The sequence below is a fragment of the Camarhynchus parvulus genome, chromosome 1, assembly GCF_901933205.1.
Source record: "Camarhynchus parvulus chromosome 1, STF_HiC, whole genome shotgun sequence".
NCBI lineage: Eukaryota > Metazoa > Chordata > Aves > Passeriformes > Thraupidae > Camarhynchus > Camarhynchus parvulus.
The window spans coordinates 14,549,043-14,561,770 of NC_044571.1; the positions used below are offsets into that span (position 1 = coordinate 14,549,043).

General features: G+C 38.2%; 1 protein-coding gene across 1 annotated transcript in view; it reads right to left on the minus strand.

The window, feature by feature from the left end:
* PHEX (phosphate regulating endopeptidase homolog X-linked) overlaps positions 1–12,728 on the minus strand; it is a 101,290-nt gene that overhangs the window by 13,034 nt on the left and 75,528 nt on the right. The window contains exons 16-18 of the mRNA XM_030952775.1: positions 4,768–4,822; positions 1,618–1,685; positions 116–246 (exon numbers count right to left, since the gene is read on the minus strand). Coding sequence (XP_030808635.1) covers positions 116–246; positions 1,618–1,685; positions 4,768–4,822 — 254 coding nt within the window. The remainder of the gene's footprint in view (positions 1–115; positions 247–1,617; positions 1,686–4,767; positions 4,823–12,728) is intronic.

The following is a 12,728-nucleotide window of genomic DNA, read 5'->3' on the forward strand; positions in this document are numbered from 1 at the left end:
TTAATATTCTAATATGTTGGGATTTATAAAAAGAGAACTTAAAAAAAAAGAAAAAAAACACAATGACCCAAACTCCTCATGTACCACTATTTTCAGTCACTGGTGGTTTACATACATGTAAGCCAGCTTGCTTCCAGTAGTAATTGTTGTATTGATTAATCATGCATTTTGTTTTCTCTTTAAATTTTTCTTCAGAGTCAGTTGTCCACCAAGGGTCTAAATTTCCATTTTTATCATATTTCCGACCTTAAAAAGGAAAGAAAACAAATGTTTTTGCAGGAAAATCCTTTTACAGTTTAGGAATCTTTCATCTTCACAGAAATGAGAGTGAATGAGAGTGAATGTTCTCATGTGAGTGTGTGTACAAAATGGATAGGATCAGTCAGCAAAATCTTGGCCCCACTCAAATAAGCAGTGAAAAGCTGGCATTCTATTTATTGTCATAATTTCCATTTGCAGAAAAATATAGTAATAACTAATGAATTCTACAGTACATTTTATAATTACATAGTGTAAGAGGCACTTAGCTTTCTTGCAAGTATAATTGCATTCTTCATCCTCAGACCATATGTCTTTCATTCTGATAATGTGATGATAACTAATTTATTATTAATTCTTCACCTGATCAGGAAACAAATCCATTTCATGCAAACTTCTAAAATTTCCACAAGGTGACAAATTCCCTAGAGATGTATTTATTTCTGTATTTGGAAAGTATGACCCTGGCAAGGAGGAAATCAAATTTTAGGTTCCTTTCTGACTGGCAGGAAACAAGGTGGAGATTAGGTGCTCACCTACACAAAGTAGGAGTTTATGAAGAAAAATGTCTCCATTCTGGAGTGTTTGCTGACACGAAGTGTTGTAGAACAGTGCAAACAGGATACCAGAATACGTGGGGTTTTTGGGTTTGCTGTTTCTTTTTTTAAGGTATTCTATATTACACAACATAAGCAAAATCAAAATTACTCCCTAGAGGAGAAGGCTCAAGTTTCTTTCTCCCTGCATCTCCTTCCTCCCCCCTCTCCCCTAACTTTCTCTCAGGAGCCCAATTTTTAAAAGCACTTTGCTGAGACAGCCAAACCTAGGTAGTGGCAATGCCCCACTCCACCCAGTTTGTCAGGACAATTGCATTGACATTTTCTGACTATTTTTTTCCTGTCTCTTTTTTTTTTAATTTTAATATTTTGCAACACCTTTTCTGTACCACCCTTGTTACAGTATTGTATTTTAAAACTTTTGCAATTATCTTTTGAAAAATGTCAAATCTGAAATGAAATGTTTTCTTTGTAATTTTTATCAATCAGAAATTATCCCTTTGTCCTTCCCACTCTCCCCTCTCCCTGTTAGGACTTTCAGAATCTGTTGCTGATTTAGTTTTCATTCAAGACAAACAGAAAGAATAAAACTTGTGGTATTTCTTATCAAGTAAAATCCAATTCAGCCGAGCAAGAATCCATGTAAATAAATCTAATAAATACAAGATTATAATTTTTTCACACAACTCAGCACCATTAAATAAACCAAAACAATAAAAATGCTACAGCATGTACAAGTCAACTTTCTAATCTATCAGCTCTGTAAATAAAAAAAGTTATCAAAGTGCAGTCAAATACTCACCATTGCTATCAAATCCATGAGTAAACTCATGGCCAACAATCACTCCTATGGCACCATAACTTAATGACCTGGAACACAAAAAAGCAGTTTCCTCAGAAAGTGTTCACAGTCATGAACATTAAAGGACAAAAGACATCAGGAAAGATCATTATTGATGTAAAAATAAGCTGAGGAGGCGGGGGATATGGGTCTAAAGATCAGACCTACACAATTTTTACTTAAAGATGTTGAAAGTCTTAATGTTAAATTCTTGTTTAAAAGTAGCATTTAATCTAAAACTTTGAAAGCATTGTGATGGTTCACTCTTCCAACCAAATCCCTTATCAGCATCATATGGGCTCCACTCTCCTTCAGCTGACTGAATTCTGAACGTTCTGACTGGGAACAGGACAGAGTTACAGCTGTACCTACTCTGAAACAAAGACTATCTTTTGCAAAGCATTAACAGATCTCCATTCAGTTCTAAAAAGAAAGGTCATATAATTCCCTTGCACCTGCCCTGGAATAGGACATGATACACAGTCAGATCTAAGGCACATGGACAACAGAGTAAAAAGAAATACTTTGTATTCCTGACTGACAATTAATTATATCTTCGTTATTATATCCCAATAAGCATGCTTTTAGGAGAAATAGGGATGAAAGAGGGAAAAGCTCAGGGCTTTTTTACACCAAATGCAGTGGGTATCATGGGGTAGGTGATTTACTCAATGTATCTTTCATTTGTGGAGTTACTTTTTGTGATTTTAATTATTTCAGTTATTGAGATGCTATACTTCAAAGTAGCTTATAGTATTTCTAAGACATTGTATTGAAATAGAAGAAAGGCAGAGGGTTTTGAAATAACATTATTGGACTTAATGATCCATAGTGCACTAATTGCTCATCTCAGTCATGCCCAAAAACTATTATACCATTTAATTCCCTCTGCTCCCATGAAAATCCTTCACTTTGTTTTTTTCTTTCCTGAATGGTTCTTTGCATGTGTTAAAATCTCCCCTACTGCTTTTTAGTCCAAGTACTGTTACAAACCATCTCCAAAAAATGCAGGTTGAAATTATATGTTTCAGCAATGGAAATACCATCCTTTTGTGTGACAAGTTTGTAATCTTGTGTAGCACACAGTGATAATTACCCCTAACAAATGCACTATGTAAGACTTGTTTTCCATATCTGAAGTAAAGGGGGTTATACAGGATCTTTTGCAGCTGGAGAAGCATAAAAATAATGACACAAAACATGTAAAGAGATCTAGAAGAAACAAGCCTTATTACTAAATACATCTTATTTTTCCTCTAAGGTTCTTTGTCACCATGAGGGGCAGGGACAAAGAACAGACGGGTGTTCTGCCAATCCCTGGAGCTTTCCTAAGTTCCAAAACATCGGGTTAAGGCTGCAGTGAATTTTGGCCATTATATCTGTGAACCCCAATGCAGCATTTTGTCCAGCTCAACAACATTTTTTCCAGAAATTTTCCCAGTTCTGTTCATGCTTGTCACTTCTGGGCACAGTAGGACAGAGATGGAAGGGTAAGGTGCAGCCCAGCAGACACCATATCAAAGGGGACCCTTTGGGACTGGGGAGGCTCAGAACTGAAAGGAAGCTGTGAGGTCAGGGAGTTTGAAGTCTCTATTTAAATATATATGGCACTGGAGACTCACAGTTGTGAGTGGTGGCATTTGAGTGTTATTTTATTTAATGCACTGAGATATAAAAGTGATAACTAAGCTTTGCTTTCTGCAAATAGATGTAACTGGGTTTTGGTGGTTGTGCTGGAACTGGACACTAAAATGCCACTAAATGTTAAATATTTGCTAAATTAGTTTTTCAGCAGGCACTGGTGACTTTTTGATGGTTTATCTGCTCCATTGCCATGTACTGTTTCTTCTAAGCAGACAGAAAACATCCAGAATATTTCAAGGACAAAAGCAATCTGTTGTCTGACATAAACCAGCTACATTTGTTTACTAAATTACATTTTGATACGTACTCAAGCAAAACCAATTTAAGCTAAGGTAACCTTTAAGGAAGAGAAATGAGCAAAGTATAATACTTTGAAAGAACCACAGTTTTATCACTATGGCAGAAGGTCAGAATGCAGAGAAATCAGAAAGCAAAGCTCGTCTGCAATAACTACAACAGAAAATAAGTTCACCTTAACAAGAAAGGACTTTCTTCTATACCCAATTACCACTTACAAAGTCACATGGCCCACAAGAATTCTCTTTGAATACAAATTAATTAGTTCATAAACTGAACGTGTCTTTCTACATATATTGCCAAATTTCCTGTTTACAAGGACACAGTCCAGATTGGATGATGGCAAACACAAAATGTTTGAAAAGTTTGATTTTTTTTTTAACAATGATTTATTAAGGATATATTTCACCAGAAACTGGCTTTATTAAACTGCAAAATAACTTTCAGAAACTGCCACCAGAAATTTTTCATGGTCTTATCCTACCCTAAAATAGAAAGCTATTGAACTGCACAAAAGCAGTGATTTTTCAAAATTTAATGTATGTGACCTATAATTACCCTTCCTCAGCTACACTGGCCCATGGGCCTGCTCAGGCAATCACTTATGCACATGAAGATATTCTCATGCACCTCAACAGGCACAGACAAGGGCCCACTGCTAATCTTAGATATTAGCAGAAAGTGAACAATACACTGATAATAATTGGCTTCTCAGGGTATTCACTTCTGTTCAGGAAGTGTCAGTTATCTGATTTACAATTCCTTTTAATACCTGCCATGTGCACACTGCTGCATCTGCATGCTGTAGCATTGAAACACTTCCACTTGGGTGCACTTAATTAGCAATTCCTGTGAGAAATCAGTCATCAGTTTAAGACAACAGCAACACATACAGCTCCCAAGGGTAAGAAAATATCACACAAAGCAGCACTTCTCAAAGTCAGCCCTTCCAGAGGCAAAAGCAGGATACAGCAGGAGAGAACACACTACCCAAGGACCAAGTTTGCCCTACAGCAAGACAGCACAGATTTCCTAGGGGCTGCCTTTCAGTTGTCTTCAGCACCACTGCCTTCTTCTCCTCACCCTCTTCTTTGTCTATTTGTGTTTGCAATACCTTTCCCTGTTATTCCTCACTTCTAGGTGGGTGAGGTTCTCTTGTGCACTACTTACCTAGGATACTCTGTTCCCCAAAAGAAAGGCTTTTGAAGTTCTCCTGCTGGGAATCCTGCAATAACAAAAAGAAAAAAAAAAAAAAAGAAAAGAAAAATCTGGTGAGGTCAATTGAATATAGCTGAATACCTGTCACAATGCAAAGGAGCAAAGGGTTTAGATTTTACAACCTCATTTTTTTGGTTTCAGAAAGTTTTTCAAGGGGAGCTTTCCCCTGGGTTTTAGAATGCAATAGAGAGGATCTCAGAGAGGCAGCAGAGATCCTGCCACAAGCAGGTCTGAGTAAATGCATGTATTCCTGTGAAAAACACACCTCAGGCTTCCTATGAAGGGTCCTGGATTATCCTCAGATGTGCTGACTGATCAATAGACAATACATAGGTAAAGTGCAGTAAGAATTAAAGTACTGTTACCTTAGTGAGGCTTCAGTGAAGCAAGAAATGTGGAAGTAATAAAATGTAAGCGTGATTCTATTTAGTCTATGAAAAACAGAGGTAAATCAACATAGGCACTTTTGTAAGGGAAAAATGTAGATTATTAGGGCTGTAGGGTCAGCCCAGCTACAGATATTACCTGGCTGCTTCTGGTTCTGGCAACTAACCAGTTGCCAAAAAAAAACAGCAATGGAGACACTCTGATGAGTGATGAGCTACTGATGTTTTACATAGGAAACAAAATTGTTCAAAGTCACAGGCTTATTTTTAATTCCAGGGGAACATTTTAGTGCCAGGATACTAAAGACAGTGGAACTGCACATGGTAAAAGTTTAACAGCCCAAATAATTGCTAAATAAAACATACAACCATGGTCAAAGTTCTTATGTGATATTGAAAGGTGCCATCCTTCCAGGCCCAAATTTGGAATTTACTGTCTTGGGTCACAAACTCTCATCTATAAAGCACCTGCTTAGAGAGTTACCCACATGGTCATCACCTTGCTGAGGAAGAACATTTCCTCAAGTGACTCGCTTGTTTTCCCAGGAACTCTTCTTTACCCTAAGGGTGCCTCTTTAAGAAATCACCTGAACACCCAGAACAATACAAAAACCATATTCATTTGATTCTAACCCTATTCAGTTTTTTGTTGATAGTTTGGTTATGGATTTCTTTATATCTGAGATAAGTTGTCAGGCAAGATCTTTGTCTTTTCCTTACAAGGTCTTTAAAAACTTACTTTCAAATGAAATAAAAAGAAAAAAAGAAAAAAATTCCCCAAAACAGACCCAGGATGCTGAGTGTAATTCATGCCAAATGATGTGGCACAAGACAGGTCCTCCTGGCCTGCCCAGCTGCTTTTTTCTGCTGCTCCTCCATAGCTGCCATCACTCCCTATCTGCAATTAGCTTATAAAAACTGTGGGCTACAAAATTTTCTGAGTGTTGCCTGAGCTTTTTTGTTTTTTTTTTCTTACTTCTCCAGATGTTGTTTTATTGTTTCAAGCATATAATTTTCTTTTCCAACACTGCAAACCACAATTTTACCAATGTCAAGGACAAAGTTTTACTGATCTAACTGTCCTTGCCTCCCAGAGCACAGAGAATATTATTTATTATGTATGTTTTGAACATTTTAAGCAGCAGTGGTACACACATACAACCTGATGAAAATTGCTTGTTGGGCTTTAAGAGCTGTGTTCAAAGCTGAAAATCTAGTTTGAACTGGTTCCCTCCAAACACTGAAATTCAGAAAAGGTTTTGGAAAGCTTAGGTTCTGCTAACTCTAAATGATCCTATCCCCACAACAACAGAGGAGAGGAACTGTGGCCAAAATGAACAAATGAGCCCATACTAAAGGCAGTGTGAACCAAGGCAGCACAGTCACCCCACAAATCATATTTAATGATCACAGAATCCTGGGAGCCTGTCACTGCACCAAGAGGCTATCCAGATCTTTTAAGGAGCTGCAATTAATTTTTCCAGGTATAAACTTGTAGTGAGTTTGCACTTGTCTGCAGTAGAGGTAATATGCATTATTTACAGCAAATTAGGTGCAAATCTTCACTCAGGCTTATCCAGCTACACTAAATGTGTCTTCATAGAGCATTGCTGAAACACAGTCAGCTGTGAGTGAGCCATGAGATAGTTTCACTGAACAAGTCAGTGTGCACAAATGGTAGGAAGCTCCAGTGCTGAGTCTGTACAACAGGTTGGTAATTATTTTAGTTAGAGTCAGGATCCATTTTAGGTTAGATATCACTGAGAAAAGTGCTGGTTGATGGAGTGGTTTCTGCTTCTGGACATGTGTGAAAACATCTCTGTAGTTTGCACTAAAAGAAGCTCAGGAAGTATTTCTGGGCCAAAGCAGAGTGAGAAGCCAGTAGAATGTACTACACATTTGAGAAAACCTCAGGAAACTGGAATACATTATCACCAGTAGGAGTTTGGTTTTGTTTTGTTTGGAGAGTGCACGTTTTTGTGGTTTTGTTTGTTTGTTTGTTTGTTGGTAATAAAGAAAAATCTAGGTTTGAAAGTGATTCTTGGTAAGCTAGAAAAGCAAGTCGGTCCCATTCTCCAGCGGTCAGCAGCACTGAGGGACACTGAGGGTGCTTGTCCACTATTCCAACACTAGAAGGAACACACTGAGAGCTGACAACACTTTTTATGCAACATCTCCTTCAGGCAAGCAACAGCTACATCATCCTTGGGAGGATCAAAGATAACAATGTCTTATACCTAGAATGTCCTTGAAATTGTAACGTGAGATTGATCACCAGACAGTTTCTTATTTTGTGCTGATTTGAATCCCTCAATTTAGGCAATTCCCTTGTGAAGCCTGTTTCTTTTTTTTTGCTTGGCATATTGCACCTAAAAGAGTAATGAAAAAACTCAGAGAGCTCATAGTAGGCTGCAGATGCAATAAATACTAATGGGATTACTTCTATGCTGCTGGATTTCAAGCAGGCAAAGGACAGATCTGAAGGTGTAAGACAGACAGACTTCAGGGAATTTCACCTCTTAAGGAATAGATACAGGCAGTAGGAATGTATGTTTTGAGCTAACACTTGACCACAAATTTAGCCTGTGTTGTGCATCTTTTAAAGCTTTCTCCCTGTACACAGCCCCAGAAGAGAGATACAGGCTGACAGTCTCTCTCTTTATACACTAGATTACAAATGCAGGTCCAGAGAGTACACCAAGGCCATTACTCACCAACAGCACACAGGAAGAAAACTGTATTATCTTATTACAGACCCCACACAAACCCATCTGCCATCAAGACCTGGACTTGCAGAATGTGCTTTGACTACTTTCTTAAAACCTACCTAAATTTGGAGCAATGCCACTGGGCTGCAGCATCATTCTGAGATGGGCACTGGCGTCACATGTCACAAAAGCACTGCTCTGTGGACAGCTGAGCTCGGGCTGTCACACAACAGCACTGGTACCCTACATCCATGCATCTTACTGGTGGCAAGGTGGGACAGCCAGGCTACATCATCCTCAGGATGGACTTTGTGCCACTGATCCCACCATGCTAGGAACCAGCTGTTCTGATCACAGCCCTTCAAGCCCAGCAGTTCAAGGAGTTTTCAGTGCACCTGACCATCCTCTCAAGCTGCTGATTCTTCAGCAGTTGGTATTTGAGCATGTTAGGGAAGACAGTGCTGAAATTCTTTCAAAATAATAAATCATATTCACATCTCTCTCCTCCTCCACTGAGCTAGTAATCTCAATGTGGAAAGCTGGTCAGAGAAACTGTTTCCAGGATTTACTTTATCATGTACACAGGGACTGTTGTGAGCTTGGCTAGCTTGTAATTCCCTAGATCTTCCTTCTTGAAGATAACAGTGACTTTGGCTTTCTTCCAGTCCTCAGGAACCTCTCCCAGTCACCATAACCTTTCGAAGATTACCAAGAGAGGCCTTATAATGATGTGGTGAGCCTGTAGGCGCACCCTGTCAGAGCCCAAGGGCTTGTGCTTGCCCAGTGTGTTCAAACATTCCCTAACCTACTCCTCCTCCACGAAGGGTGGATCTCCTGGTACCAGGTCCCCTGCCCTCACTCAGCACTACATTTTCCCTCCACTTGCTGCTGCTGCAGTTACACTTGCAGAAAAGTTTCTTCACATCCCTTGCCAGATTCATCTCCAGGGAGGCTTTTGGCTTTCCAAACCCCTGTGTCTTGCACAGTGACTGTTCAACTTTCCCCTTAGTCACCTTACTGCTCTGGAATGCAGGGGCACCTCAAGCAGTGGAGCCAACACATGGCTTACTTCAGATATTTCACTCTGAATTTAGGCTGATCTTGAAGCTCTGGCAGAACTTTGCCTGTACAGGACTACTTTTAATGTAATTAAAGGTTTCTATCTTCATTTTATCCATTATGTTATTTTCAGCATCTCTCTCCATCAAGGTGCTGTAAAGCTTGTCAGAATGTATTTAAAAATTGAAGATGTTTTCTTTTTTTTCAATTTTGCCGGGGCTTTACTGCCATTAATAAATCCTAGCTAAAACCTTCTGGTATTATTATACACACTTTGCAGATAAATACCCTTACCTCAGTATAATATTGCTAGTTTACCAAGAAGATGCAAATAACTACATTTGATCTGATAATTTCCTGAAAAATGCAGATCAATTATAGATAAACAAAACCAAAAACACATGAGAAGACTCACCACATCCTGAGGAAATTTGGAGTTCAAGTCTAAATATGAATTCAAATTGTATAGTTCACTTACATTATTCAGTTATATAGCATGCTGTTTTTAACTAAGCAATGAAAAGCCTTATTCCAAGTTAGTGGATTTACTACTTCCAATAATGAGGTTGGTTTGTTTTAAGCAACTTCTGACAGGCTAGTGAATCCTATAGATAAGTAGCAGTTATGGGAGACAGCTGTGCTAAACTGGGTGATATACAGGGTACTCTGCCAATTGGTGTGCTGGCAGTTCTCAGATGTGTTCAAAACCTCTAGCTTGCTTTTTTCAAGTCACATCCATTCACTGAATGAATTCAGATGTAGAGTTTTAAAGGGATAAGATATAAGCAGAAGACTAACTGCTGGTCAGTAATCAAATATTGAATTCACATAGGGAATTAAATGTGAAGACAGCTGGGATGTTGGTGAGTTGTCTAAAAACACCCCAAAGGGCAGGATACATTTGTTTAAAATGGCTCCACAGACTTCTGAATCTCAACCCAGTGATGGTTTTGATATTTGGGGTCTAGGTGTCAGTCTCATTGGCTCCTGCAAGTTTTATCTCAGATAAAACACAAGAGAAAAAACACATTGCTCTCAGATACTTCGAGACACCCAAACAGCTCTGAGCACCCATATGTAGGTGACAGAGACCAAACTGTCTGTCATTACATGGACCTGAATCATACCTTATTTCAGGTTTTATCCTGTGGACAAAGATGACATAAAATATCAATTGTTTAAAGCAGAGTAACTGTTCCATGCAATGCATGAACACAAAGCTTAATTTTATGAAGAACTCAGTGAATAAATTCATTAAAGAGATACAGGGAAGTAATGCTCTTTGAAAGCAGAGGACTCTCCAGCCCCTGCTTCAATTCCTGGCTCAGTTTTTCCTTCACCTGACAAGAGGCTTTTTTCTACTCATGAAAAAGTGAGAACCTGGTGTTTACCAACCTCAGTGGAGCAACAATGTGGTTTGTGAGGTGCCAAGGAAGACTGTCTGCTAAGGGAGTAGGAAATGTGAAAACATCTGTTTTACAAGAAACTTAAATCTTTATTTTATGAGGAAAAAGCCTCAGTGGATTCCCCAGGGGGAGGGAATGGGGGCTAGGGGGAGAAGAACAAAGAGTTCTTCTATTTTATACATTCATAGATAGGAATTTCAGGAAGAAAAAATAAAGAATGGAGGTAAGGATCATGCACCATGGTTAAATAAAAGAGAATAGTAGTCTTTAGTAAATCAGGAAAATTGAAAATGAGGGCTCACTTAAGACACTTAAAGTTTACTTAATAACAGGGCTCAGAAAGTGTTCAGTCCAAATCTGTTAAGTTCATTAACCTCCAAGAAACTAATGGCACACTTGAAACTACTTCATCAATAACCTTCCAAATAGTCCAGTTCTTTAGGGAAGAGAAAATGCCCCATGCACATTCCCCTCATCCTGCCCTGGCCATGGCACCAGGTGCTGCTTGCCAGCACTTCCCTGGCTCCTGGCAAGATAAGAGCTCTCCCTTGCAACTCCCAGCATCAGTGAGCTGCCAGCGTCAATATCTGCGTGATGCTTCCCGCAAAGATGAGACTTATTGGCTAATATGAGCTCTCATCTGTGGTTTTCTCTGTGGATGCTAATTTGAATGCAATTTTTGAATTCTGTTGTAGATCATATCTGCCTCCTGTAACACGTATTGAGGCCTCTCTCTAAAGAGGCCTCTTGACTTTCACTAGAGAACTGCAGTAACAGCACAAATGACTCAGAAGGAGCATGGATATAAACTTACAGAGATAATATCAACATTAATTATCCAGTACATCTATTCAAGCTTACACCTCATGAGTGCATTGCTTATATTTGCCTCAGTTCACTGTAAATCTCCCTTTCATTACTGTTCAGAGCCCACAAGTGTGACTATTTTTATATATTCTAGAAGTATACATATTTACGCTTTAAAAAAAATCCAAAACACACCAAATGTCTGATGAATAGTTCCTTTTATCCTTAACATATTCAAAGGCTAATATTTTAGTGCTGTAATGAAATAAAACCTTTTCTTGCATAGAAGTATGCTTGCACACTTTGATCATCACTTGTGTCTATTTTCAGCACATATTTGTTGACTGCTCTAGAGTGCATTAAAATAAACTAATCCTTTAGAAATTGTTTTTGGTGTTCCAATTATGATAATTAAAAAGATAGTATTCATGCTGCTTAGATGATATGAAGTGTACTTAGATACATTTTGAGACTCTAAAGGCAATGACACATACCTGTTGTCCTTGTTAAGTACCTATAATTAAAGGGGAAATTGACGAGCAAATGCACAGAAAATTGAAAAATGATCCAAACTAGGATTAAAAAATAATTAACAACCATTACAAACAGGCATAGTGTTTCCTCTAAGACACTTTGAGTTATGGAAAAAGAGGAAATAAATCAATAAACTAACACACAGAGAACATCAGGAGTAACCTTGTATAATATTAAGGTAAATGATATGTAACATATTTTTTAACTCTGCTATTTGTGGCACATCTCACCTTGATGCAGCTACTTTTTTCTCCTTTTGAAATACTAATAGAATCATTGGTCATTCAAACTATCAATAATTTAGTAATGAAAATGAAACAAAGCAACACCAAACACAAAAGTGTTTGCACTAAAAGACAGCAAAATTTGGTACATCTACTGCATATGCAAGATTTGCTAAATTCTCCCAAATCTAGTAATTTTTAAATCACCCAGTTTCTATTCTCTATTCATTTTCTCTTTTAGTGAAATAAGACCTTTTTTTTCAAGTAACTGAGTAGTCAAGTTAAAAACACTAACAGCCTGCCTGTATATGAAGATCACATCGACTTGCATGAATATTCCAACATTTATGTCAGTGATACAGAATACAGAGAGAGAAGAATTTGTGATCCTTCCATCAGTGTCAGAGACATCCCTGTGCTCTGAACACAGAGAGCAAAAGCAGCTGCCTAGAGCTTAGAAGTGCTCAGGACATCCACATTCCCCTTCCCTTGTGCAGGCACCTGATGATTGCTGCTTTTCAGAATCCATGGGTCCAGGCGCTGATGTTTCTTTTTCTCTAAACTTTTTCAAGAAGCCTCCAGTCACTAATCAAGTTTGCAATTGCTGTAGTTTTGTTGATATCATCACAGAGTACATTTCCATTTCCAAACTAATGGATCTAATTTTTAGAATCAAATTTTGGAAGCGGGGATTTTCCAGTTCACATGGAAACTACTTTCCATAATCAAATTCTATTACACATTTTAAAATTCTTATTTCTCAAATTCTTCTTAGTAAACTCTCTTATA